The 27,691-nt window shown below is 44.5% G+C and overlaps 1 protein-coding gene and 1 long non-coding RNA gene across 8 annotated transcripts in view; one reads left to right on the forward strand and one right to left on the reverse strand.

Annotated features, from left to right (window-relative positions):
• The window catches only part of LOC104636701 (PH and SEC7 domain-containing protein 3), a 115,493-nt gene that overhangs the window by 56,350 nt on the left and 31,452 nt on the right, over positions 1–27,691 (forward strand). For 5 of the 7 annotated variants that reach the window (XM_075741100.1, XM_075741099.1, XM_075741101.1 and 2 more), the window contains 3 exons: positions 17,003–17,046; positions 24,518–24,711; positions 27,149–27,219. In XM_075741100.1, coding sequence (XP_075597215.1) covers positions 17,003–17,046; positions 24,518–24,711; positions 27,149–27,219 — 309 coding nt within the window. Of the gene's footprint in view, positions 1–7,847; positions 8,267–17,002; positions 17,047–22,735; positions 24,479–24,517; positions 24,712–27,148; positions 27,220–27,691 lie in introns of those variants that run through there. The other 2 variants (XM_075741106.1, XM_075741103.1) reach the window with 2 other exon arrangements.
• Positions 15,158–27,038, reverse strand: LOC142599595 (uncharacterized). Its single transcript, XR_012833175.1, has 3 exons — positions 26,883–27,038; positions 19,647–19,688; positions 15,158–16,412 (listed from the first exon to the last, which is right to left on the reverse strand). It is a non-coding gene; the product is annotated as an uncharacterized LOC142599595 (long non-coding RNA).

A 27,691-nucleotide genomic window follows, 5' to 3' on the forward strand; every position in this document is an offset into this window, starting at 1 on the left:
TTTTTTTCTCCCTTTAAAAGTCCTCCAAAGCAAACACTCAATTTTAAGAGAATTACTGGCATTTTGCTTCATCCATTCCACTCATTTTAGGTATTTAGCAGAGAGAAGGGAGTGAGCATCAGGTGGCTAACCCCCCACTCCCCATTTACACAGGGGAAATCACACTAATCAGACTGTGGTATACACCCTAATTGCTCTCATCTGCAGTCCACTTCCTCCATTTCATAGCTGAGGCTCTTCAGCAAGGAATTCCCACCTTCCTGCCCCTGCTGAATGGATCAGGGAGCGTGATGATTTCGGGGTGCTGGGAGTGTGTGGCAGTGTGCCAGAAGGGCCCCAGGAGGACGGTGTTGGCTGCTGGAGCACCCTGCGGCTGCGGGCAGGGGCAGAGGGCACCAAGTGTCTCTGCTCCACTAAAGAAGCCAGAGCTCTGCTCAGCATGAATAGAGGGCTTGCCTCCTTGTTTCTCCCCCAAAACTAAAATTTTCCTGTTTGAAAATATTTCTGTTGGGATAATGTTTCTGGGGCAGCCATTTCTTAGCTGTTTGAAATGAAAGATCTGTTACTGAAGGCCAGACAGACACAACAGAGTCTAATTTGGCAGTATAAAAGTCAGGGAATGCAGGATAAAACCATTAATCCTTGTCTTAAACAGTTGTTTGAGAAAGCATACTTCCCTTTCGCTCTCCGAAAAGCCACAGAGCCATAGTGACTGAAGGGAACACCTGGCTTGTCTTTGCTCTCCTCCATCATCAGTGAGGACCTTCCTGCTGTGATAACCTTTGTTTCTTTTGGCTAGCAATTTTTTGGATGTTCTCATTTGACCTGTCTAGGAGTAATAACCAGTTAAAGCACACCTACGCAGAACTGTGACTTAAACCAGATCATGATGGTGCAAGCATTGCTTTGGGTCCCATGAGTAACGGAGATCCTGTCACCTCCCTGCCCCATTGAAATGCAAATGTATTTTCTTTTTGTGTTCCAGGAACTTGCTTCAATGCATATAAAGAGAAAAATCTGAAATCTATGCACTTCTCTCAGGTCGAATAAGCCCAGGTATTGTGTTGAGGAAAGCAACACAAGGTAATAGCAAAAACCTAATACTGTCCCACTGACTCTCTGTCCTTGAGCAGGGAAAGTAGAGCTTTAGAAAAGGCTTAAAACAAAATTTTGTAATGGTGAAGCAGAAATAAGGATTCCTCTGCATGGTACTAGGGATTGCTTATCTCGCTAGGAAGCAGCCATTACAGGATGGACCTGTTTCTGCTTTCATGGTCTGTGTTGCTCTGAATTATTTTGGCTCCTCCAGCCTTTCATCTCTTTGCTTTCCGATTTGTAATTCTAAAGATCTCACCTAGCCCACCAGGCTTTTGTGTCTGCAAGGAGTGAAACCCAAGCAGAGTCAACTAAGAATTTCCATTACTACTGACTGCAGTGACATGGTTCAATACCGGGCTCCTAATGAATGTTTGGAGGTTTAATTTTCATCTGTGGAGGCACAGTCTCCGTTGTGTCTTGTCCAGACTGATCAGGCAAGTGAATCATTTGATGTTTAGCTTCTCCAGCCTGTCAGATAGCCAAGGCTGTCAGTAGTCCCCTGGTTTAGCTGAAATGCTTAGCAGCTCCTGAGGACAAATGTCACTGTTCAGAACTTCCCATTTCTTGTGCTGTCAGTGTGGAGGATACAGACTAGTAGTCTCCTGGAATGATGCACTCTGCCACTTTAAAGTAGGAATTTTGGGCTCTTTTCGATCTGGGAAATCTCTAATACAATGTCACACATACATTTTGGTCCCTGTGACATATTACTCCCACCTCCATGTAGGTAGAAAACAAATTCTGAAAAACATTCTTTGATCTTCCACCCACTGATCTGCTTGAAATTTAAGTTCTGTGCTGCAACTCGAGGGAAGGAGGAGTAGGAATATAATTTATATCATATTTAAAAAAAAAAAAAACAGAGGAGAGGAGAAAACATTACTTCCACCAGTTTTAGGATTATTGCTGTATAAATCTTTGGTATTCCTTCCTTCTGTTTATCATCACACTTCTCAAATGACATTGAACTATTCTTTCTCTGACCCAGTTACACTGTTTTCTTTGAAGCAAGAGCGCTAGATTGCTCCTTAAATTTTATTTTTTTTCCTCCTTTCCTATGATGTTAAATGGAACATTTAGTTCCCTTCTGAGATCATGCTTCCTTGAGTGATGATGTATTCATAAGATCCTGGTACAAACATGGGGCAAATCCAAGCCACCTATTTTCTGCCCTACTGACAGATGGGTTCTGGCAGGAGTCGTGAGGGTTAGGAAGGTTTTCTCATGCTTTTGGGGCAAGACAGCTGGCCATCACTCCATAGGTACATGCTTTTGTGGAGGAAACGGATGACAAAGGTTACACCTATTTTTCTCCCTGGAGCTACTCCTTCCATGGTGCAATGCTTGCAAGCGCAGGTGACACCCACGTGAAACCTGTCTGGTTCTGAGTGGCCTGAATTCTCCTTTTTTCCTTTTTCTCCCCCCTCCTTTTTTTTTTTTTTTTTTTTTCCCCTTTTTCCTTTTTGTTCTTGCTGTGTTTGCTGTCTGAATCAGAGAGAAGCATTGAAGGGTGGTTGTTTTTCTTTTTCATGCACGTCTCTGGGAGAGTGCTGGGTAGTGAGAAGTTTATTTCAGTGTTGTTGACTCTAAGCACGCTCACTGCAGGGATAGAGGCAGGGGTTGTTTGCAGCCAGTCTGAGAGAGTTGGTAGGCTTTACACCAGTGCTTGGTTCACCTCCTTGTGGGTTGCTGTCACAGCCATGCAGAATTTTATAGAGTTTTGATGCTTTTCTGTATTTGCTCAAGGTGCTGTGTTTTCTGTAGCTACATTTGGCAGCTTTAACTTAAGAAACTTGGTAGTCTGTGTTAGTTGGTGCCTACTATGTGGCTCACTTAATTTCTGTCAGCCCTGTTGGCAGTAGACAATAGTTCCTAAAAGGAGGAATGCAAGAGGAGAAACTTTTTCCCCTGGAGACGACAGTGCTATGTCAGGAAATGCAACAACTAGTCAGTGACACAGAGCTGTTTTCAGATATGCTGCAAGAAAAATGAAGATGGATAATGGTATCTCTTCACTTGCAATGCTAATCAGGAAAAAGGGGGCATGGTTGTGAATGTGCTTTTAGCTTACTTCTCGTGTAAAGTAAAACATACAGACTTCGGTTGCCCTCATGGAATCAGAGGAGCAATGCTTGGCTTTTCCTGGTGCTATGAGTTGATGTGGTTTGCTTCATGGTTGAGGTGATCTAAAAGCACATGCTTATGCAGCTACAATAGCCTAGTTGACATGGGATAGCTTTCTGGGCTGTAGTAATTTGACCACTTTCCATTGTAAGGATTACTTTCCATATTGTAAGAGAAATCAGAGTCATCCCTAGGGATTCCTTCAGAGCCTATAGCACAGGTGTATGTACTACAATACAAACCATAAGAAAACAAAAGATTCTTTCTTGAAGACATCAACAGATGTTTTTTTGCTGGTAAATTCAGATTGGGATAAAACCCACCATCTCCGTAAATGTCTGGTAATAACATACTGTGGTTGGTGGAGAATAGGAGTCTCTCATGGGGAAAGCTAGGTGGAAAATTTTAGTTTATAATTTTGAAATTTTCTGTCAATATCTGCCATTGTTTCACCATGCCTGCTGTTACCTTGTTAGAGTTCCTGTTGACCTGGTTGCTTATGCATGTAGAAATGAAGTGGTTGCTCTAGGATTTCTGCTGTTTACAGGGATGGCAGTTGGAGACATTCAGATTTAATCTTGATTGTCAGCTCCCCCTAGTCAGCAGACCTCAGAAATCATTATCGTAATATCACAAGAATGCCAGTTCAATAATATTACTGTTGATCAGTTGTTGACCTCTAGTTCTGTAGCCATCGTGTATGAGTAGCTTATCCAGCAGAATTAATTTTCCCCTCCCTGTCTGTTTTGGGGAGAAAAAAAAACAAGGATGAAGGAAGAAGGAAAGCAATCTTATGAAAGATTTAATGTTGTTTATTTAACAAACAGTATTTAATAACAGCATTAAGTAGTGCCAGTTTTCTGTGCTGCACAAATATGTTACTGGCTCTGGAGAGTATATTTCAGGTAATTGGGGTGTGTGTATGTATTTTGTTGGCTTTTGTTGTTGGTATTCTTGTCACTGAGATCAGTCATAAATCATGCTAATGGCTTCTTGCGGCTTTGTGTGAGGATACTGGAGTTCTTCAGACACAATGACGTGGTCCTTGGGTTTGGTCCCTGAAAGCCAGTATTGATTTCACTTAGAATTCCCCAGCTTTTCTTCTTGTGTTGTTGATTTGCTGAATGATGTTAGGAGGACCAAGCAAGGACTGAGTATGTTTGGCCTCCCAGGGAGACCTGACCAGTCGGAAGAAGAGATGGGAAGGAACTTACCGCACCGTAAGTTGGAATGGCTGCCTGTTTCCTGGATGGGTGATGTAGTCTGCTGTTGTGCCTGTGAGAGGTGAAAATCTGTTGGGTTGCATTAAAAGGGCGAAATGGAAGAAATAGTGGAGACTCTGGTTTTCCCCTCCTGCATCTGTTTTCACCCAAAGTTTAAAATTCTCTTGCTGGTTTATGGTTTGGTCCTTAGAGGTGCTGGTAGAGAAGGTCCATAAATAGGATCACCATCCTTTTGGTCACCTCAGTGGTGTCACTGGACTGTTCAGACTCAATACTGACTGAATTCTGCCCCTTTCCCACCAGCTCTTTGCTGTCCTCTGGTCAAGGGGGAGATCATGATGTCTTGACACACCTGGAGGGTCCCCTGGGTGTGGACAGCTTTGATTTTTCTGGTATTGCACAGCCATACCAGCCCCTCTTTAAAAAAATCCCTTCTATCCCTCTATTTATGGTAACAACCCACTTCTCCCTCAGAAATTCTTGTTGCTCAGTTACAGACAGAAATCAATCCTGTGTGCATGTTAATTTCTAAAATGGTGGGACTTCTCTAATGTTGAAGAGTGGTTTTTCCCCAGAAGAGGACAGTCACTGTGTATGCAGGGCTTCCAGCTTAACCAGGAGTACAAGATTGTATTATCACTTGCAGATGAAAATCAGGGTCACTGATGAAATCTGAGGTGAATCCCTGAGCTGAAGACATTTAAGGCTTCAAAAGCATGATCTCAGGAGGCTCTCTCTTTTGGAGAGCGTGAGATGAGAGAGAAGTGTTTTCCATACTCTAGTGGAGAAAAAAAAATAAAAATTGAACAAGATGCAGCCTGTCACCCTTGGCATTTTGGACTGCTGTTTGGTTACTGCAGAACTAGACCTGCTCCCTCGTCAACTCAGAGGATGCTAGGTGGAGAACTGCTGCGCTTGGGCAGCAGCAATGATGCTGTGCTGTGGGTAACAGAAGAGAAATGTTGCTGTGATTCAGTCTAGCTTTTGTTTAATAATGAAATTCTTCTGTGTAATTCACATTGGCCTAGGTCTCTGTGTGATATTTAGGGAATATAATTATTTCAGATGTGTTGAGGGTGCTTGGGGAGGTGACCTTATAAATCTGAGAGCAAGAATAATCTGCTAGGCAGGGGGCTGGTAGGATAGGGAGTGATTTGTGACCATCTACGTAGCACCTGTCGGGACCTGCTGCTTAGCTCATCTGGAGCTGTTTGCTTGAAGTGAAAATTTCCTCTAAGAAGAGATTTTCTTTGAAAACCTTTTCCACTAGCAGTGGATAATTTCAGACAGGTTAAGTAACATAAAACCTTTTCTGGGAAGTGGTACAAGTAACTTAGAGCATGCATTTGCTTGTTGCCAGAGAAAAAGGGTCTTTGTTCCTTCAGATCCCCCCCTAGCAATGACAGGTTTGTGTTAAAAGGCTGGAGCACGTCTGGAATTTGATCTTAGTGTGTGAGGTTGGGTGGATTTGCTAGGCCTGACTATTGTGAGAATGAGAATGCATTTTACTTGTTTGCCAGGTGGGAGGAAGTCTGTACCTGAAGCAGGAGAGAGGCAGGTTCTGGGGGAATCAGAAGTTTGTCACCCCAGGAACAGTTTTTATATTGATATTTAGGTCCCTTGTTCCCTGTTCCACTGACCATTGTCCTTCAGCATGGTCCACACTGATTGCAATCTGTGGGCAGGATTTGCATCTCTAGCAGCATCCTTGAGGGTAACTCAAGCAAAGAGTGACTGCTGACCGAAGGGCTGCTGCATACTGGGAAGACAGCAACATATTTTACATATGTTTACATAAGGCAACTGTCCAGCTGTTTGACCGCTGAAGATGTAAATGCCTGATTGCAAGAGGCTGGGAAGGTGTAACCAGAGGAAAAGCTCACTCAATTCATCTGCTTCTTATCTACTCCTGGGTGCTGTCACGCATGTGGCATAGGGTGGCAAACTCTTGCTCTGCCTTTAACATGGCTCGGCTGACACTGAACAGGACTCAGGTGTGAATGGGGGCTGGAGCCCCTTCACCCAGCCTTCACCTGCCCGACATGCTTCAGCACAGAACATTTGCATCAGTGTGCCAGGGCACCAACCCCTCATCCCTGGCTGCACATGCAGACTTGCAGCTCCCTGTGTGTCATGAGTGGGACAAGAGGCTCTGGTGTCCTCCCAGACCACGACCCCGCTGCTGCTGGCCTTGCCCTGCCTTGTGGGCTGGTGGCATGGGGCAGGTTACTGAGCCCGATGTTAGCCCGTGGTGAGGTCCCCATGCTGCACAGTCTTCCTGCTCCTTGTGCTCCCTCTGCACAAGCTGTTTGCCTCTTCTGAGTTTGGGATGGTATCCCAGTTGTCCACTTCTGCCTTGGTGCTTGCATGAGCTGCTCCACCTGCCCCAGCATGTGCTGGCAGCTGCCATGACCTCTTGCTGAGCAGAGCAGAGATCTCTTTCTCTCATCAGAGCAGGTTGCCATGGCAATGCACAGTCTGCTGCGCTCTGGGTCTCCAGGAGCCAGAAATGATGGTGCTTTTGCAACATTGAGGTAAACATTTCTCTTTTCCCTTATATAGTACCTCCACCCCTGGTAAGAGTGCCAGCTGCCATAAGTGCCAGCCTCCTCTCACCCCCTGTGCGGGGGAGAGCAGCTCCAGGCGCCAGGAGCATGCCTGACCCACGAGACCAGGCTCCTGTGGGTTGGAGTGGTGCTTCTGGCATATGTGGGCCCTGGCAGTGGCCCTCCCATCACTGGATGTTGTGGGTCTCCCACTGGGGAGGAACAGAGCATTGCTCATGGGGTCAGCTGCCAGAGCGTGCAGTTTGCTCGCAAAGGGGTATGGCTACAGCTCTCCTGAATGCTGACGTGGGAGATAGATCCCCAGCTGCTTGCTCACAGCTCTGTCACTGGTTTGCACTGGTCACCTTGGGAACATCACTTCTTTTTCCCCTAAGCCCCTCTTAGAGCATGACAGTGGTCTTGCTCTCCCTTGCCCCCTGAGAAGACACCCCAGGGACTCTGGCTAATGCATGCAAATGCTTAGAGTCATGGAAATTTGCTGGGGCATCTCTCTGGAGCTTGCTAGAATTTCATTATGGTGCTGTGGGCTTTCGCTCGTTTCTCCAGTGCTTTGGGAAAACCATCAGTATTTCTCACGTCCAAAAGCTGTAGCTGGCAGGTGATTGAAGACTCTCTTTACGGTGTCCTTTGTTATTGCAGGCAGTAATGAGCATGGCAGGCTGTTGCAGGCAGGGAAGTGTGGCTGTGTGAACTGAAAATGAATCTCTTGCTTGATCTGCTGGCATTTGTTCCAGCATCTTTCTCTCCACCTCTCTACCTCTCACTGATAGTGTGTGTATGAAGGGGGAGTTGATGCTGAAGAGGGGAGTGGAGCAGGGGAGGAGTTTCTATCAGCCTCTTCTTTTTCTTCTTTTTCCTTTTTTTTTTTTTTTTTTCCTCTCCCCTGTCCAGTGACGTGAGCAATGCCTGGAACAATCAGGCTGGCTCCAAACAGCGTGCCCGAAGATGCTGGATAAAACAGCCTAGCGCACTTTAAGCAAGCACTGATTGCTTGAGCCTGGGCTCTCCAGACATAACCTTTTCCAGTTCCTCTGCAGGGGATTGGGAAGTGCCATTAGCTTTCTTCTTCCCCATCCCATACGCTCACTTTTGGAAATGATCGGAGTTAACAGTGTTCAGAGCACCAGCAAAGTCCGGGTGAGAGCCACAGGTTCGGTGAAATACTCCCGAGAAGAATCTCTCTGGCGGCAGTCCCATCGGTCAAAATCCATGAAAATCTCCAACTCCTCTGAGTTTTCTACTAAAGAAAACAAGGTAAAGAACTAAATATTCATAGTGTTTCTCTTTCCTAGGAGTGGAGGTGGTGTTGTTGCAAAGGTTACACTCTGCAGGAATTAAGGGCTCTGCAGTGATCACAGAACTGCTGTCAGGTCGGAAAAAAAATTTCTAGGCTTGAGGAGAGATATGAAGGTGAAAAAGGTCTGGTGTGTGATCGTGGTCAGGTCTTAAAGGAATGCCCTGTCACTGAGCTTGGTGCAATAGTAAACAGTGAAAACTTGCTAGTGAGAATGCTAATTGGAGCTCTGCTCTCGGGAAAGGTGCTGGAGTTGGCATGTGATGTCTTTGGGATTATCTGTTTAATGGGTATGATTTTCCATAGAAAAATAGTTTTTGCTCCTTCTCCTCAGGTCTGTGGTTTAGTAGGTGTGGGTGCTAGGTAAAAATATCGTCTCACTTGCATGCATGATTAAATACTGCCATCAAGTATTTATTAGGAAGGCATCACTTGTGCATTCATAGGAATACATCAGCGTATTGTAGCAGTCGGTAGCACAGGCTATACCCAGCTGCTACAGTGGCTGTGTGCAGCATTTCCTCTCCCAGCCCAGTTGTTCAGTTCCTAGGCAAACAACCCCCACTCTGTGCAGTATTGCTTCTTTCCTCATTTCTCTCTGTCACTCAATAACTGAGGCATCCCGGAACCCCTGGCAAGAGCTTTAATAGCCATCTCCCTCCCAAAGGTGCTCCTTGTTTCCAAGGCTTGTATGAACTTTATGCAGTGACCAAATATGCCTCTAATTTCATTCCTGCTGCCAATTGATTCTGCCTTGGGTTTAGAAGATATAACCATTTGCAAAGGTGTGTTGAATGAGGCTGAAACATTTCAGAGCATCAGCCAAAGGCATTTAACCATGTCTTGTGTCCCTGTGCATGCAAACAAGCAGGCACATGCATGAATCTTCCTGTACTGTCCCTTCCCTAAATCTCATACCTGTCCTGAGAGAAACCTCATCTGCTATGGTGACAAGATCCCAATGCTGCACAGTAGTTACTAGCAGATTGTTCTCTGCTGGCTTATGGGTTGTATGGTATTTCAGAGTCTCAGCTGCAGAGCTTTAATCACAGAGTAATGCATAGAAATAAATGAAGTATTTTATTCAGTCCAGTTTCAGGAACCTCTGTTTTGAGTGCCTTATTGACCATAACTAAGAAATAGTGTACTGCAAAGGCAGTGACAAAAAAACAGCGTGACTCGGGCTGTTGCTGATGCAGTATCTACTACTCCAGCAAATGCCAAAGTTAAGGCTGCATCTTGCAGATGCTCTGGGACCCTGCTGTAGTGGTTGCTTTCACCCTAGGCAGGGGAATAATTGTGCGGTATTCAGAGGGGGGATTTATGTATGAAAAGTCTCTGCAAATGGAGGAAACTCAGGTCTTTTGACATTTGGTGAATCACTTAATCTGTTCCCTCTCCCAGGCTTTGTGTCCACTGTGTATGCATGGTGTACTGTCTGCAGGGCAGAGACTTTCTTCCAGGGATGGTAGCTGACACAGTTTGTTAGCTAGTGCAGTAATGAATGCTCTGTGCTCATCCCTCTGTGGGATTCACATTTCTGCCTCCTGACTGCTCTAGGTAGTTGTGTGAGAGGTATCCACTTTTCCTCCTGCCTAGCTCAGTAAGTTGGGAAGCATATTGCAGCTTTGTTTTTGTTTGTAGTGCTGTTTCCTTATTTCATACAGAGGTATTTGTGTCTGTGGAACATCTAAGACCTGTAAAAGCTGTGTTACCGAGGGCTAAGAAGATCCCTACGTGCCCATCAGTGACACCTGCCGAGTTGACAAGATGACAAGCAGCTCTGCCACTGATTGATCTTGTGATTTTGGGCAGCCCTGTTCTTTCCATATGTCTATTCCCCCTTCTGTTCTTTGTCTGCCCATCTATTTTGCTAAGATGTCATTGATTTAGAGAACTGATGTATATTTGAGCTTTACCTCTTCTGTTGTGTTGGTGGAAGAGACCTGGAAGTTGTTGCCGATTGTGTAGCATTGCAAAGGAGGTCTTTTTATCAGTGTAAATCTGTGTATGTGTGCTTGTACACCACCTCTCATGAAATGTCTTCTGTTCTAGGCTGGGCGTTCTGAACAGTGGTGCCTAGTGGATCTCCTCGATTTCAAGCAGGGCTTGATTTGTAGACTTCTCATCTTCCATATTTCTGTGGGTGTGTTTCCCTCTTTGTGTCTCGACTGCCTTGTATTTTATCTGCTCCCCATACAAAGTGATTACAATGCTCAAGACCTGTTTCTATGACTGCTTCAGCTGACTTAGGAAAGGAGGTAGATTTAACCCATTTGTGCCTCAGAAGCGTACTCCTCTGATACTTCGCACTTACGTGACTCAGCCTATTTTTCTGAGCTAGAGAGTATTATGTATCCTCATGCTCTAGCCAGTATGAACAAGGCACCAATGTGATGCCTGCATATGAGGTCTACCTGCTGCCAGTGTCAAAGCTAGGTAGCCCAAGGACCCATCATCTTGAAAAACATTGGCTAGTGCTTCTGTATGCACATACATACACACATGTACCTGTATGTATACAGGCTCCATTAGGTGATGCATCCCAGGTGTGTATCATAGGCAGGTATCACAGCCTCAGGCCAGCAGGAGAACCTGTGAAAAGGATACTGTGATTCGATGTACTGTTGTTTCCTGGGAGAGTAGGCTCAAACCCAGGCTGCACGCAAGGTGAGTCAGAGGACCTTAGGATCGTCTGTGGGACCCAGCGTGCTCAGCAGTCTCTTCTTAAAACAGACTCTGTTTTCGTGCAGCCATGGACTGAATTGCTGAGTGCCTGTGCCTGTCCTGCCTGCAAATGCACAGGGCCAATAAAATTTCTGAAATAGGCTGTGTAGATGCTCTGTTATCAAGAAACACTTCTCTAGCCTTTTCTCTGTTCACCCATAATAATTCAGTATGCTGCCTTTACCAGTAACACTGACGAAATACTCCAAGCAAGTACAGAACAAATCTTTTCTAGCAACCCCCATGTATAAATTTTACCGAGGATGCATTTCTTGTGTGGCATTAATTTCTTGGCTTTCAGGAGCCCCAGCTAACCATCCTTTTCTGTTCTATGATGATATATCTGGCACAATCTTTCCTTCCTTTTTTCTTTCTCCTCCTCCCCCCCTCTTCTCTCTACAAACCAGATTTTTAACAGAGGAGTTTCTCTTAAAAATGTTCTCCTCCAGCTGGTGACGCACTTGAAATTCCCTGGGTGAAATGATCTCCTTTCCTTCCCCCTAAAACATTCCTATCAACCCTATCTCCACCCACACCAAAACAACATTCATCGGTTCCATATGCTGCTGAACAGCTCTGTGCAGTTATATGAATAATGTATGCTGGCTTGTTAGAAGAACGTTTGTTGTACAAACCAGTGGAATTTGAAACTGAGAGTGATATCGGCAGACATGCCGTGCCGTGCACTAACCCTAGGCTTCTTGGGGTACTACTCTGGCATCCTTGCTGCATCCTCGTCAGAAGGGAGAAAATACATGAGACATCACAGGCATGCAGGCTTTGAGCCTGGCAAGGAGCTACAGGCACTCAGTGATCAGAGCCCTCATCCTCACCTTGCCAGGTGTTACAGATCCGTGCATGAGGAGAGGAGAAAATTTCAAGATCTGGATTTTGAGAGAGGGTGGCAAATAGGAGATGGTGAAGTAGCATATATCTGTATGCAAGCAACAGTTCTGGGGGAGGGTCAACCGTCAGGTAATCACCTAAACAGCAAACTGGGAGTGGTATAGAGCAATGTGTTGCACCCCATCCAAATCTGGCAGAAGGCAATGGCACAGAGACACACCCGGGTCCAAAGGATGGGCACATTAACACCTGTCAGGACTGCAGGCACACACCTGCAATGTCTGGTATCTGTTGCCTCTAACCTGTTTTATTTTTGTAGGGTTCTGCTACTTCTGTTGGTTTTCTTCCTCCAATAAACCACCTATGGTGGGAGCCGGGGCTGGTGTGTGGCTGACTGCTGTGGTCCCAGGGGGAGAGCTGATGGACCACTGCTGAGTGACTGGGGGAGATGCTGAACTTCTGACTGAGCACTTCTGACTGCTAAGACTGATCATGTCTTTGCCCAGAGGTGTGGCTGGGGCTTCCTTGGCTACTACCAGCCAGAGGTGAAGAAGAAATGTCCCCAGGCAGGGCTGCTTCTGACAGTGGCTGCAGGGGAGGATGGAAGGGGCCTGGGTCAGAAAGCACAAGAGCATCCCTGTCCTGGGGCTGCAGAAGCCACCCGGGGTATCTCCTGTAATGGTCAGATGGTCATTCCCCCAACAATGACTCCAGAAGTCAGGGTGAAACTGGGTGTGAGCAGAGAACTTGGGAAACAAAAACTGGGGAAGATAGTCTGGGTCATCCCTGCTGCCTCTCTGAACTTGTTATTGGTTTTGCCTGTTTCCCTGCTTACAGCAGATATTTTTGGGTTCTTCTCTTTTGTGCATAGAGCAGGTGTAGGAAATATCTACGGTGAATTCTTTTCCCTCAGGGCAGGCTTTTTTGGATGGGCTAGTGTGTATAAAAAGTCAGTAGTCTGCTTCAAGAGCCAGCCCTATGTTGCCTTTCGAGGGAAGGGTTCACACAGTGCCCCAGGACCTCTTGCACCCTGCTGGCCAGGCTTTGCAGACCCTGTGCCTGCTTTTTACCCGGGTGATTTACCGAGATGGCTATCTGGGTAGTTTCTTACCTCTGCACGCAGAGGCTGAGTCACAGCATAGCAGGCAGTTGGCAGGTGCTGAGAGCAGCCTGTTTAAAGGGGTCCAATGGTTTCATGCATGTGAAGGTTTTGAGGGAGGTGAGGATGGCAAGTGACCTTTTTTTTCTTGGCAGCTTTGTAAAACAAACAGGAGTTTTTAGAAGCACTCCTGCATAGTTTTGCTTTTCTTTCCAATTGGAATAAAAGTACCAACTGGTGAGAGTTTGTGGAAATCTGGATTTTTAGTTGACCTACCTGCTTACCAAAGGGAAAATGGGGATGGAATTCAGCAGCTTCTTACAGAGTTTTACAGGCTTCCACTTACAAAAGAAAGTGTAAGTTTCTTGCCCAGTTTGTGAACAAATACAAACAAATCCCACAAATACATAAGAAATCCCCATTTTGTTTTTGTTTTTTTTTTTTTTTTTTAATACAGCAGTCTGCTGAGGGTCAGTTTGGAGCTGTAGAAAACAGCATTGTAGTTAAAATAATGAAGGTATCTAGGATGTTGCCTGCTATTCTGTTTTATGCAGCAGTTAGTTTCTTTTATTCTCACTTCAAAACTGCATTTGTTTATCCAGGCAGCTTAGAGCAGTGCTGAGCCTCGGGTGTGGTGGACCCAGAGATCAGCAATTCTCAGAAAAGAGAAAGCTCTGAGGAGTAGGCTTTTGCAGTCTATGTAATAGAGCTGAAGAGTTGAAGCAGGGAAGTTGGATACTGCTGGGTAGTGGGTAGCTGGGGGTTTGGATCCTTCCTGCAGTAGCCTTGGATGCTAAAAGAGACAGAAAGTGGTATTGGTCCAGCTTGGAAGATGAGACCCATGCAGTATTTGTTTTGGCATTCCCTGCTGTGGTCCAGCCTCTTTGGATAGCAAATTTGCCAAGCACTTCCCAGGCTAGCAGGTAAGAAGCTGTGATCGTTGTCAAACTGTAAGTGTGCTTTAAATCAGAGTTTTTTTGGTTGGTGTTTTTTTTTCTCCCCAGAGAGAAAACATGAGTTAATAAAATCTGCCCTTGCAGCTAGTTAAGTACAGTGAAAGTCATGTCCCCGCCATAATCTCTGATCAGCTTTATTGCAATTTAGTGAAGCATTTAAGTGCTTGTCTCCAAGTTTGTTTGATTTAATCATACTCTGGAGAAATGTTGCTGAAAAGAGCTACTGTCTGAATCAGGGCCTTGGGAAACAGCCATGAAATAAATGATAGAGCAGGTGCTGAGGTCTATACATCCGCTACCGGTTGCAAAACATGGGAGGAGGAAATTTTTCTTCTCCAGATCATGTGAGAGGAAAATCTTAAAGCATAAATTGCTTCGGAGAAAGAACATAAAAGAGCTCTAAAAGGCTGGTGAGTATGGCAGCAAGCGCGCGGCCCAGCAGCAGTCTCTGCCAGAGAGGTGGGTCAGGGGGGCAGGCATGAGAACTCGTGTATCTCCATCCCTTGAGAGGTCTACTCACTGAGGTCTCACTGAACGCGCTCAGTAAACACACAGAACATGCCCTGTATACAGCTGCCCAGGCTGTGGGTACTCTCTAGGGTTTTCTCTTTCATTTTTGTAAATAGCTGAGAATTTCTGAGAGGCTATATTTGATGCTGTATGGGGGACACTGTGTCCTTCATCAGATGTACACCATATGACTGGGTTGGTGTCTGTTACTCCCTAAAGAAGGAAGATGGAGTCTGGCTCATTAGTAAAGATCGGGACAAACACATGTCACTTTCCACAAGGCAAAAGCCTGGGGCATTTGTTGTTCCCGCACCCATCTGGAGTGCTGCTTTTGTATGTCCTGCTCTTTGGCTGTAGTGATCTCTAGAGACTTCTTGAGTAGCAAAATCCCATAAAAAGCAGTACTGCATAGGGCAGGTGTTCATTTTTAGAGGTTGTGACCCAATCTTGTAGGCATTTGGGCTAGAGAGCAGGAAAAGGCATTTGTGATGCCCCAGGCCAGATTTTTGTTACGTTTCAAAATCTCATCCAACCAGCTGGGGGAAAAAATGCTGCTTCTGAAAAAATGAAGAGGCAACTGGGGAAAAAATGCAGCCTCTTTGCATTGTATGTGGAAGTAGTTTTCTGGCTCAAAATGTGAGAGAATATTTTAATCATAGTAGGAAGAAAAAGACAAGTCAAAGAATAAGAGGGGGTCTTTGGCCAAATCATTAGAAACATAGTGGCTTTTAATAGAAAATATGGGTGACCCTAGGGAATCGGTGTCAGCATCAGCTTGTGCAGAAGAATGGAGGTGCCTCTAATTCTGCTGGCTGCATGGTAGGAGAAATGTTAGCCCTTTCTTTTACTTTCCTCCTGCAGGGTGGTCTTTAAATCTCTTGATAGCTCTCACCTGAAAATTAAGCAAAGTGCCTACAAACTACCAGCAGTGCCCTTTCCTTCACTGTTGTCTGGCTGTTTGCCTTTGGATCAGATCTCCTTATACAAGTTTGGAGAACATAGGATAAATAGAAATAGACAGTGAAAACTCCAGATTTGGAAATATTTCATCACATTGCGTTGAGTAGCGCTGCAAAGCCCTGTTAGCGGTAGGGACCTCTCTCTGCTAGCTCAGTGTAAGTAGGATGTGGGATGATTCCTCCTGATGGTCATATCTGTTCTGTTGCTCTGAGAAACTGACTAAAAGTTGCTGCATGTGTAGCAGCAGCATGAGGCAAGTTGTACCAGTACGCTTGATGTGCTTGTGTATGGTTCAGTCGAGCCAGATTTTCACAGAGCTGAATATTAAGGATCTTCAAATAGCCTGCACAAGATTCAGAAAGGAGCCAGTGAATCACAGGACAAGCCGTGGGATATGTTCATGAGATTCTCATTGCAAGTTCAGCCATGGCATACGCACAAGACTAGTTTCAACTCTTCAGTTTTCAGAATTATTTTTATCTTGGGTCAGAATTAAGGCTATTTAAATGCTAATGTTTCTGTTGAGCATGTCGTAGCTATTATAGTATGTGATTTTTCAGGCTTGTTCATACTTGATGTGCTACTTTTTGGTAATCATGTGCATCAACAGTTCTTCTACACGTTAACATATTTTGAGGCTGTGTAGGAGTTATGTGCCAGAGGGAGTAAATCTAGCTATGTATATAAGGTAAATTACAAATGTGGATTATAAGTGTGAGAATCAGGGACATTCCATACCAAAACACTTCACTTGAGTCAAGTGGCCTATTTGAAGAACTCCATTAGCTTATAGTAATAGCAGGCATTTATCCATTGTATGTGTCAGCTACTGGAGGGTTGAAATCAGACATGCCTGTCTAAATGATGTACATCCTCCCTCTCAGAAGAAATCCATCCCGACTGTCTAATATCCACCCAAGCTTAAGTCAACCTCCAGACCCTTTTATTTGCAGGTTGGTGTCAACAACAGAATTGTGACCTTTGGTGGCAAATCTACTGACATCTTTCCTGTGAATGGAAAGAGTAATGATGTTAGCAGGCAGCAGTCCAAGACATTGATCTTCAAGCGCAAAAGCTGCCTGTCGTTCATTTTCTGTTTTGCACTTAGAAATGGAACGTGTTTATGTTGGGGGGTGTGTATGGGGAAGCATTCAGGTGTCTGAGGCTCAGGGGCTTTGGATAGCTATTCTGGCATAGTTTTCAGGTAAGCCCATATGGTGAAATCTTGGCTCCATTAAAGTCAGTGACAAAAAAATCTCATTGATAATCAGGAATTAAATTGGACCTTGAATTTCAAGGCTGTAGTCTTATGGCTTTTGCAAATGTAGCAGGGTTATTTTAAAAAAACAAAAACCCAAACCAGAAAACCCAAAAACCTGCTTGAGAAAATGACTGTGATCTCAAATCCTGCGTTCTGATATTTTTTCCTTAGATGAGATTTCTGCTTAAGACTTTTGTGTTACCATGAGCAGATATGCTACTTTCTCAATCAATCAGAGACAGCTCGCTTGCTGGTATTAGGTAATTTTCCTCAGCGTATTAATGTATGCTTAGCAGGGGTCAAACAATAATCCCATCTCATTTCTTTCCCTTTGCAGGCCCTCTACAATTCAATCAAGAATGAGAAGCTGGAATGGGCAGTGTAAGTATACTGCGTAGAAATTAGGAGTTTAAAAATAGTACCTGTCTAGTAATCTGTTTATATGTCCTATGTCACCAACTGAGTGGGCTCCAAAGCCTGTAGAAGATAGCCAATGTACATAATGAGTTTGCTTTTCTGTTAATGAATGACCTGGCAATACTGCCTCATCTGTTTCTCCAGCAAGGGCAGTTGTTCATGATAGGAGCCAACTGCATTTGTAAGGAAAGAGGACATTTCATTTAGCAGGAATCTTCAGCCTGAAAAGAGAGAAATTAAATCCTCCGTTGTTGTATGACTGCATAAATAAAACAGAAGTTGACTTCTCTCTTTATCTTTTGGTACATTGTGTCAGAACCACTGAATAGAAACACACGTCTTGGATTGAGTTTCCTGCTGTTGGTTTATTGTCTTGGTTTGTCTCCTGATTAACTATGGATAACTTGACAACAACCTAATATGAAAGATGATAAATTGGACAAAGTCTGATATCCCCTGTCCTTAGCTACTTTGAACAGGCTAACACTTGTTAACTATGGAAATACTGCAGACAAGAAAGCTTCAATTTCTGATTGTGTTAAAATGACTTTTCTCTGTGCTTAGGTTTTATGTGGTCTAGATATGCCACCAAAGAGTAGAAGAGTCTGCTTTAGATTTTGCCACTTGCAGAACAGTGGATTTTGGTGTATAATAAACGAATTATGTCTTCTATCTATTTTGGCTGTACAAGACATTTACCTGTGTAGATTTATGTATCTGAAACCTCGCATTCTTGAGACCAATGTATGCCTGGGATGCATGCTTCTGCACCTTTTGTGGTAGAAGTCCAAACAACTGTCATAGGTCTTGCGGGCCCATTGGCTTCTGATCTTCCTAGTTTTAAGTTCATAATATGCCAGTGAATTCCTTGTCAGGGTGCGCATCCTCACTTACAAGGGTTGCTGGTCCCAGCTGGGATTGCAGCCCCTGTTCAGAAGTGTGTTAGATAAAGGCAAATCACCAAGAAGTGCCATCTCTGATCAGCCTCTTAAGTATGGTGGGAGACATTTCTGAATCTTACATGTCACAACACCAGAGCTATTTGCAAGACACTCTCTCACAGGTACTTTAGACCCAGCAGAATCCATTGTGTGACTTTCTTGATGTTAGAATTTTCCTCCAGCTCTTGGGAAGAGACTATACCGTGTCTAATACACTTGGACAGCCTCCAGGTGGGAACTGGCTCATGCTTGGCTCTGCTCCCATGAGCTTCAGTCAAGGTGATTTGTGAGATAGCTTACTCCTGTATAGGTAGTAACTGCTTTGGCATTTACATAGTTCAGTCCATATCCCTTGCTAATTAATTGTTTTAGGGAAAATTGCAAGCAGGCTGGAAAAGGGAGAAATCAGAATCCTCCTTAAATAAGGCTTTGGGATATGGGCGTAAAGCTGCCTTCTCCCAGAAGAATGCTCAAAGTGGCCAATTGTCCATTCCAGTCTGAAACTCAGACAGATAGCTGAGGCTGATGTGACAATGTGACTGATACGACTTTCTGTGCTGTGAGACAAAGCTCATTCTGGGCATAGTCTAAGAGGTTGTGCCTTTATCTTTAGTGCTGAGAGTGCTGGCTGGAAGAGGGAGCGTGAAGGTGTCTCTCCTCACTTTTAGAGAGATGTGTGGTTAATGTAAAGTAATCACCCCAATGACCCCCAGGACTACCTGAGCTAGAGGGAGAAGGCACATTGCTCTCTTGCTCTGCTGTCGTGATCTGCAGAGAAAGGTGGATAGGAAGGGGGGACATGGTTGGTTTTGCTGTGATGGGACTGAGGAAGATCCTCTCCTCTTTCCAAAGAGTATCTCTTTGCTTCCCTGATCCAGTTGGCAGGGGAAGAGGTAGGAGGTAAGGCAAAGGTGGAAATAGAGCTGCAGAACCCAGCATAAGCTCCCTTGTGAGGCTGGCAAGTTGATGAAATGTCTTTCCTCCAGCCTGAATCCTTTTGAGGATCTAAGACTCCCTCTCTTATGAACTAAGCAACAGTTTAAGATCTTCGCTGGCAGTACATTATTTGGTGGATTCATGATTGTCAGTAAGTCCATAGGCAGGGGGCGGGTAACAGCGATGTGTAAGATGGGGGAAAACTGCTACCTGGTCCTTATCTTACTAGTTGCAAGCTAGGTGTGTCATCATCCTAACTAGTTTACTGTCCATTTCCAGTAGAATTACAGTCTAATCCAAAGCCGACAGAAGGAAAAGGCTACCGTTGATTCCAATTTTGTAGTCAAGAGAAGTGGCCCCCTTAATCAGCAGATGGGCTGAGAGAGACTTTCAGTACGGGAATATTCATTTATCCTATATGAATAGGGAGGCAAGAGTACAGCTCTGAAAGAGAGAATTGCATTACAGTTCTTTTTCTGCAGTGGTTTCCAGGTTCAAGTTCTCCAGAAAGTTAAAAGCTAATCACATACCATGATCTGTAAAATAAACAGATCTGACCTCAAATTTACCCTGAATGGATCCTGAATGCACACTCCTACTCTGTGCTGCACCCCTCAATTTTTTTGGTTACTTTTCACAATAGCAGTGCCAGAAAATGTTCTGCCATTTAGTTGGTGTGCCATTTACTTGGCTTGCTGTTTCCTCTTGCCTGCTTTGTTGTTCAGTGTCCTGGGAGAGAAGAGAAAACCAGTATGGGAAAACTAAACATCAGAAATACAATTATTCTGCCTTTTGTCCCATTCCTCTCTCCTGCTCACAGTTCTAGATCTCTCCTGTCTGTTGGACTGTGGTTCATTTCTTTGAACACCAAGTTAAGCACAAAGTAGTGATCAGACCTCACTGAAGTAGTTGGCAGAAGTTCCTATTGACTACAATGAAACCACGTACTGTTTCATCCAGTTAGTCCAATGTATCCTCTTTTCAGTGCACTGAGGTCACTGGAACCACCCAGGAGTGTGTGTAGCCCCAATAATTGTGTTGTAATTTCTCACGCTGCTTAAATTTCCCTGAGGGGCTTGGTATTTCCATGAGATCTTTTCATCCTCGGATGGTAAACTTTTGTTCTTTAACCCTGACATCACCCAGAAGATCAAATGCATTCAAGATCATGTGAACATCAGCGGTGAGATTGAGTTGGATTCGTTTAGATGGAAATGGGAGCACTGAGGAGAGGGACCTGAGTGGTTTTTTTTCAGTGTGTAAAGGCTGTTGCAGAGAAGGGTGTGAGTTATTCTTCACACCCATTGTGGATGGGCTTAAATTTGAAACAAGGGAAGTTTGGGTTGAACATTAAAAAAAGCTTTCTAGCAATAAGCCTTTTAAACCAGGGCATAGATTTGCCTGGATAAGCTATGGAAGTGTTTTCACTTGCAGGTTTTTGTGAACTGATTATGCTATCCAGAATGGGTTAGGAAGAGTGTATCCAGCCTTAGAGGTAAAGAGATTATCTGACCTCTTAACATCCCATTGTCTATAATATTATGGGCCAGGTTTTGTAGATAGTGCTCATCCTTTGGCTTTTGCACAGATCATTGTCAGCTTAAGCTGAAGAAGAAAAATTAATTTGATTTCAAATGTGATGGAACAGCTCATTCTGGATGTCATTGCTAAGCATGTGCAGGAAAAGAAGGTTATCGAGAGTGGTCAGCATGGATTCACCAAGGGGAAGTCATGCTTGACCAATCTGATAGCCTTCTGTGATGGCATGACTGGCTAGGTAGATGATGGGAGAGCAGTAGATGCTGCCTACCTTGACTGCAGCAAGGCTTTTGACACTGTCTCCCATAACATCATCATAGTCAAGCTTAGGAAGTGTGGGTTAGATGAGTGGACAGTGAGGTGGATTGAGAACTGGCTGAATGGCAGAGCTCAGAGGGTTGTGATAAGCAGCGCAGAGTCTAGTTGGAGGTCTGTAGTAGTGGTGTGCCCCCGTGGTCAGTACTGGGTCCAGTCTTGTATAACGTAGTCATCAGTGACCTGGACAAGGGGACAGAGTGTACCCTCAGCAAGTTTGCTGACCATACTGCACTGGGAGGAGTGGCCAATACACCAGAAGGCTGCGCTGCCATTCAGCAAGACCTGGACAGGCTGGAGAGGTGGGCAGAAAGGAATCTGATGTGCCCTTCTGGCGAAGCCGGCCAATGGTATCCTGGGGTGCATTAAGAAGAGTGTGACCAGCAGGTCAAAGGAGGTTATCCTCCCCCTCTACTCTGCCCTGGTGAGGCCACATCTGGAATATTGTGTCCAGTTCTGGGCTCCCCAGTTCTGGGCTTCCCAGTTCAAGAAAGACAGGGAACTACTGGAGAGAGTCCAGTGGAGGGCTACAAAGATGATTAGGGGACTGGAGCATCTCTCCTATGAGGAAAAGCTGAGGGAGCTGCGTCTGTTTAGTCTGGAGAAGAGAAGACTGAGAGAGGATCTCATCAACACTTACAAATATCTGAAGGGTGAGTTTGAAGAGGAAGGGGCCAGACTCTTCTCAGTGGTGCTCAGTGACAGGACAAGGGGCAATGGGCACAAACTGGAACACAGGAAGTTCCATCTGAACATGAGGGAAAACTACTTTACTTTGCATGTGACAGAGCCCTGGAACAGGCTGCCCAGAGAGGTTATGGAGTCTCTTTCTCTGGAGATATTCAAAACCCACCTGGACGTGATCCTGTGCAACCTGCTCAAGGTGATCCTGCTTTAGCAGGGGGGTTGGACTAGGTGATCTCCAGAAGTCCCTTCCAACCCCTACCGTTCTGTGATTCTGTGAAAGATCAGTTTTCAGGTGCATGTATCCAGAGGCCAGCTGAATTTTCTGCAGCAATTCCTTCTTGCAACTGTACCTTAAAGTCTGGTGAGGAGTAAGTTCAAATTGTTAAATCCTTGATAAAGCCTACCCAGGACCAATCTATTCATCCAGCTTTGGAGAGGATATAAGGAAAGGCTAATACCAGAACTGTTTTGCTACTTGGAAACTTCTCCCAATTGTCCTGCTTTCTTCTTATGCTTGACCACTGAAACAACATGGAGTATTTGAAGAAGTGGTTCCCAGATCCTCTGGTTTTATTTCCGTTGGTATTTCATATTCAAGAGCAGACAAGACATTTTGTCCTTGTCTGCCCTGTGTGCATTTGTCTTTTGAAGAATTCCTGTTTAATAGCTGCCCCAGAGATGCTGACTTTGAGAGCACTGGCCCCAGCACTAGTGGTGTCCAGGATCCCCAGGATTGCTTATCACAACATCTGTGGCTGCTTGGATAAGGGCACTGGTACATTCCCACAGGGCAGTTGATCAGTATAAGATAGTTTGCTCCCATAGCTCTGAAGGAGATAGCTTATTCCAAAAAAATGCTAAGCCATTTACTGCAATAGGTCTCTGCGGACGAGGAGAAATCCACTGTGTCCTTGGCTGAGATACCAGAATTCACAAGGCGCTTCTATAGGATAAATCAGTCCAAGGGCTTGTACCCTCAGAGACATTCTAGTCTGGATTAGGTACCACAGACTTGTGTTGAGAGAATTTACTCCTGGAATGGACACATATCTAAGAAACCCGTGTCACACAATGATCCAGACTTGCCAGCAGCTAGTAAGTGTGGTAGAAACAGGAACGGTGGGGACAATCAAAATTGTCAGAAATTCTTACGCTTTTTCAATTGGGAGAGGGCTTCAACCAAAGCATGCATGAAGAAATCCTTATTGCTTTGACCAACAGAAAGATTTTTGCAGATCTCTCTGTTCTGGAGTGGGAAAACATGTATCAATACGCTGAAAGATGCAAGGACTGCTCTCCCTTGCAGGAATAAGGTCTTCAGGTAAAAAGTTTTGTTCCTTTTAATCAGGAGACCTTGCAAGACAACACCATGACAGTATGGTGCACCATGTTGGCTGTATCTCTACAACTAAATCAAATGTCTGGCACCTTTCCGTGACTTTCAGGCCAAATGTTGATGTGTAGCATCTGTATCCATACTGTTGAAAAGTCTTACGCTCCAAAAGAAGATGTTTGCCTCTGTACTGCCTGTTGGAGTGGTCCTTGACTGTGCTGATTCCTAAACGGTGTCTGGAAATTGTTTGGGAGTGTGCTGAGCTGAGACCATGCCAAGCACAAAGTAATATGAGGTCATCAAAGTCAAATGCCTGGGAACATTCCCTGGCACTGCTGAGTTCACTATATTAAGCCTCTGTCTCTGGATTTGGTTTCCTTATTGTCAAACCAGTCTATTATCCTTGTATCTCCTCAGGCTAAGTTATACCCCAGAAGACCATTTCAGGAGAGATCAGGATAACACAGATTGTTGCTGTAGCCTGCAGTTCTTGGAGGACATTTCTTTGGATGGTCATTCGCATAAGGAAACATAGTTGTAGTGTGCCCCAAAGGGAGCTTTTGGGCTGACATATGCCTTGCTACTCCTCATGTGATACACGCCTTTAAACATGTGCGTGTGATTGGAAGGTCTGCCTGAGCTTGCTCTCTCAGCTGATCATCTGGCTCCAGTGAGATGCAGCAGCTTGAAGTTCACCCCCCCATTAGCCATCATTACACTCAAGTGGTAATGATTTATTTTTTTTAACCAGGTGCTGGTCTTAGGAGAAGCATTGTTACCATGACTTTCCAATGACAGCCTTCATCCTCCCTGACACACCTATCCCACTCACCTGGAGGGGAATGTGTGGAGATGTCAACGGACACACGGCTGCTCTGTAATCTGACACTAACTGTGGTTCCTGCAGATACATCATCCACCCAGGTTCTGTGGCCTGTTGTCCGCTGAAAACAATCGTCCTACTCTTGTGGTGGACACTTTTTGTTTTCTAGGTCGCCAAGTCCTTTTTGCCTTTGGCTGTAACAAGCAAAAAGGCATTTATTACTCAGGCAATGCTTGTGACTTGCTGAAATGGGTTGCATTGTTGTCCCTGAGAGCTGTGTTGAATGCATTGCCCTAATAAGTAACGTTTTGAGCAGCATTTTGTTTCTAAAATACGGGTAACATAATTCACCTAGTATAGTTTTTATTTTTAAATTACTACTTTTATGCTAGTCTGTGGAGGAGAATAAAGAAAAGGAGGTAGAGTCTGTGTTTCATATTCTAAGTTAAAGGGTAAGCCACAGCGATCCGTAGTAATCTAATCCTTTCCAAATACCTGTGAACTCAGGAAGAAATTGGAGATTTTTCAGGAGAGCCCAGCAGGCAAATATTTCCCATTTTAGCACTCAAATAAGTGGAATTAAAAATAAGTGAAGTTGGAGGACACAGAAGACTCCTGAAATCCTGTCTTCTGAGACTGTAAAAGGCAAATGGGCTTTTTTGAAAATCTGGCTCCTATGTCCTGTGCTGGTGAAGTAGGTGAACTGAAGTTTTGCTATAATCTGACACGCCTATGTTTCTCTCTAAACAGGGCCCCCTATAAAGAGAGAGGTATGTTTTGACAAGGAGCATGCAAGAATTACTGAAATGAAACTTTGCTGGTCAGTCCCTCATTCATGCTTGGTTTTCACTGTTTTTTAAGGGATGAAGAAGAGAAAAAAAAGGCTCATTCAGATGGTACAGACGAAAAGGATAATGGGACCCAGATGAAGGCTGTCAGTCGAATTGGAAACTCAAATAACCCATTCCTGGACATCCCTCATGACCCAAATGCTGCTGTGTATAAAACTGGATTTCTAGCTCGGAAAAGCCATGCAGATATGGATGGAAAGAAAAGTGAGTATCTTTCACTTTTAACGTCTCATTTTCTTGTTATCTCTGCACAATCCACTTATGATGAGTCCATGTACTTCTGAAGGCAAATAGTGCTGCTTCACTAGGAGAAATTGCAGCAATAACAAACAACGCAGCAATTGGATTATTGCACTCTCACTATTAGGCCAGGATTTACGATGTTCAGTCGCATTTGCATCAACTCTAATGCATGAACATAATGAGTTATGTGATACAGCAAAGCAATGTGAATCTTTTGTGCTAAAAGAAAATGAATCTCATGGTTTACAGAAGAGAAAACGATTTCAAGTGAATGACAGTAGCTGTTCCATAGAAGTTTGGTAATTCTCCTTTTCCTTATGTGATAAATTGTTTCAAATCTCCCCTCCCCTCTCAGACTGTCTTTAAAGAAAGGCTGTTATGCTTGGAAGATGCTGTAGCCATTCCCTTTCCTTTTTTCCCAGCCTTGGGTCACATACCCAATGAAGTTCAGCAGCTTTTGGTAACAGCCAGATTTATGCCATGCAGTTCCTCCCTGCTCCTTCTTTGTAATAATCTTGCTGTGTCTCTTACTTAGATTAATCATCCTCTTTCCTTCTTGTCCTACTTCATTTGTGGTGCACTAATTATTGAAGGCTTCTGATTCACCTCTGTGTGTGTTGTTGTTTGGACATCTTCATTTGTTTGTTTTCTATTAATGTTCTTGGAAACAGCAGAGGCTACTCAGAGCATCTGTATTTTCCCCAATCATTGCTGAGGATCATCTACTTACAGTTGATGCTGCTGGGCTGAATCCCGAAGGCAAAGTCTGACTTTGTGATGGGTTTCCAGTAACTGTAACTCTATCCTAGCTGGGCTAAGCTCTTTGGTGTTTGCATGTTTTGCCAGTATATTTTAGAAGGTACAACTGGAGGTTGGTATTTTCAAGCTGGAGGCTGACAGCTGGACAACTAAATCCAGAGTTGTCGAAATCAAACTGACCTCATTCTTTGTGATGACTGGATGCTCTGAATAGGTTCTTCTTTATTAAACATAAGTAATCAGAATTGCTCATGATTCAGCACATCGGATGTTGGCATTTTGAGGATAATCCTTTTATGAGTAATTAGGGCCATGTTTTCAGAAGTTTCTGTACATCTCACAGGTCTGTCTCTCATTGTCGTGGGGCTCTTGAAAAAGTTACATTTTGACTTTCAAGTTGCAAATAAAATGAAACTCATTTTTTTTTAAAGTGAGTTAGACCTTCTCATATTTCCTAATGGAGTTGTTGCAGGGCAGAGATGAGCTTGTGTGGGATTCTAATGAAGTGATATACTCACATGCTATATGTATTTTCCCAGGAAAGGAGTAAAAGTAGTACTGAGGGCCAAAGCATTTAGGCAGTTCTAGAGGAGAAGGACGTAACAGGGGCCAATGGCTGGAAGCTGAACCGAACAAATGCCAATTAGAAACGAGGCCTGTTGTGTGAGATGAGAATGATTAACCTCTGGTGCAAGGGACTAATAACCTCTTCACCATCACTTGCTGTCTTCAGATGAGAATGGGATGCCTTTCTGAGGGTGATGCTTCAGTCATGCACAGATTATTAATTTCAGTATAGAGGCAAGTGGATGCTCATCAGTGGTGTGCGCTTGTTGGAGACTGAGCTTACATGCAGGCTTCTGGTCTCTGGCACTGTGACCATGCAGCCTGTGCCTTCTCTCTCTATTGCAGCTGAATTTTAAAATGGAGCCTTCATGCTGAATTCCCCCCCCAGCCTTTTTCTTTTTTCTCCTCCCCCCCCGCCCCAGCTTGTTTCTAGGAATCTGTAGGCTGGATATGTTGTCTCTGTTATGTTCTTCAACCTCTAACTGACTTTAGGTTTCCTGAGGGGTGATTTTTTTTTTAATTCCTTAGGATTTTGTTTGGCTCCACTCTCCTTCCTCCTTCTTCTGAGGCTGCAGGAATAGAGGAAGGGACCATAAAGCCATCTGATTACTTGGTGCCAACTCAAGTGTGCAGCAGCAGCAAAAGGGAGGGATGCTCTTGAGAGGGACTGCTTTCTGAGCAATGTCCCATTGGTCCCAAGCAGTGCCTGTCAGCCTGCTATGACGTGGAGAAAGGGCGTTTCCTTCTGTAAAGTCTGCCAAGGTGCAGAGCTCGGACCTAGCTGTGTAGGGACAGTGTCCACCTACCTGAAAGAGCACAAAGCCTGGATCTCTCTGGCCTACTTCCTGCATTGCTGCTGTTCCCTTCCGATCGAGTCCAGGGCTGTCATCAGGGTGGTTTTATTACGCTCTCACACAGTGGGTGTGTTCAGGCACTGTGCTGAGTTGCATTGTCCTTTGAAAAGGAGAGTACAAAGGAGGTTTAACGCAGGACTAATGTAGCTCTCCTGTTGCCTAGACAAAGTGTAAAAATGGATCTGAGTTAAATGGATTTTCATTTGTTTTCTTTGCAGCTCCCCGGGGAAAGCGAGGCTGGAAAACCTTTTATGCTGTGCTGAAGGGAACAGTCCTGTACTTGCAGAAGGTATGGGAAATCACTGTCTTTTGGAAACTAATTAAAGAGGGATAAAGCAGCAGGCATCCTCTCCGCTCTCACAGCCCACCTCCAGGCTCCTTTCCTTCCAACACACAGTGTAGCTGCTCTGTCTGCCCCCCACCCTGTTTACACACACATTCAGGAATGAATCTTTTCATTGACACCGTCTCCCTTTTCACACTTTCAAGTTCAGTTCCATTGTCCCCATCCACATATGCACCCTATCAATTCCAGTTTATACCATTGCTGTCACGGCTGAAAACACAGCCAGCTTCACCAGCAAAGACAGCATCATCTCTCTGTGTCTTGCACGCATTCCTCTAGGCTGCTTTTAACATTGCATTTTGTATGTATGACTTCCCCTCCTGTAAGGCTGTCCTCCTTTCCCATCTTTTCATAGTACGCTTTTCTGCAATGCCTGCAAGAGTAGCTGCAAAAGAATTGAACAGCAGCTTGGCCT

This window comes from Balearica regulorum, chromosome Z (genome assembly GCF_011004875.1).
Source record: "Balearica regulorum gibbericeps isolate bBalReg1 chromosome Z, bBalReg1.pri, whole genome shotgun sequence".
Classification (NCBI taxonomy): domain Eukaryota; kingdom Metazoa; phylum Chordata; class Aves; order Gruiformes; family Gruidae; genus Balearica; species Balearica regulorum.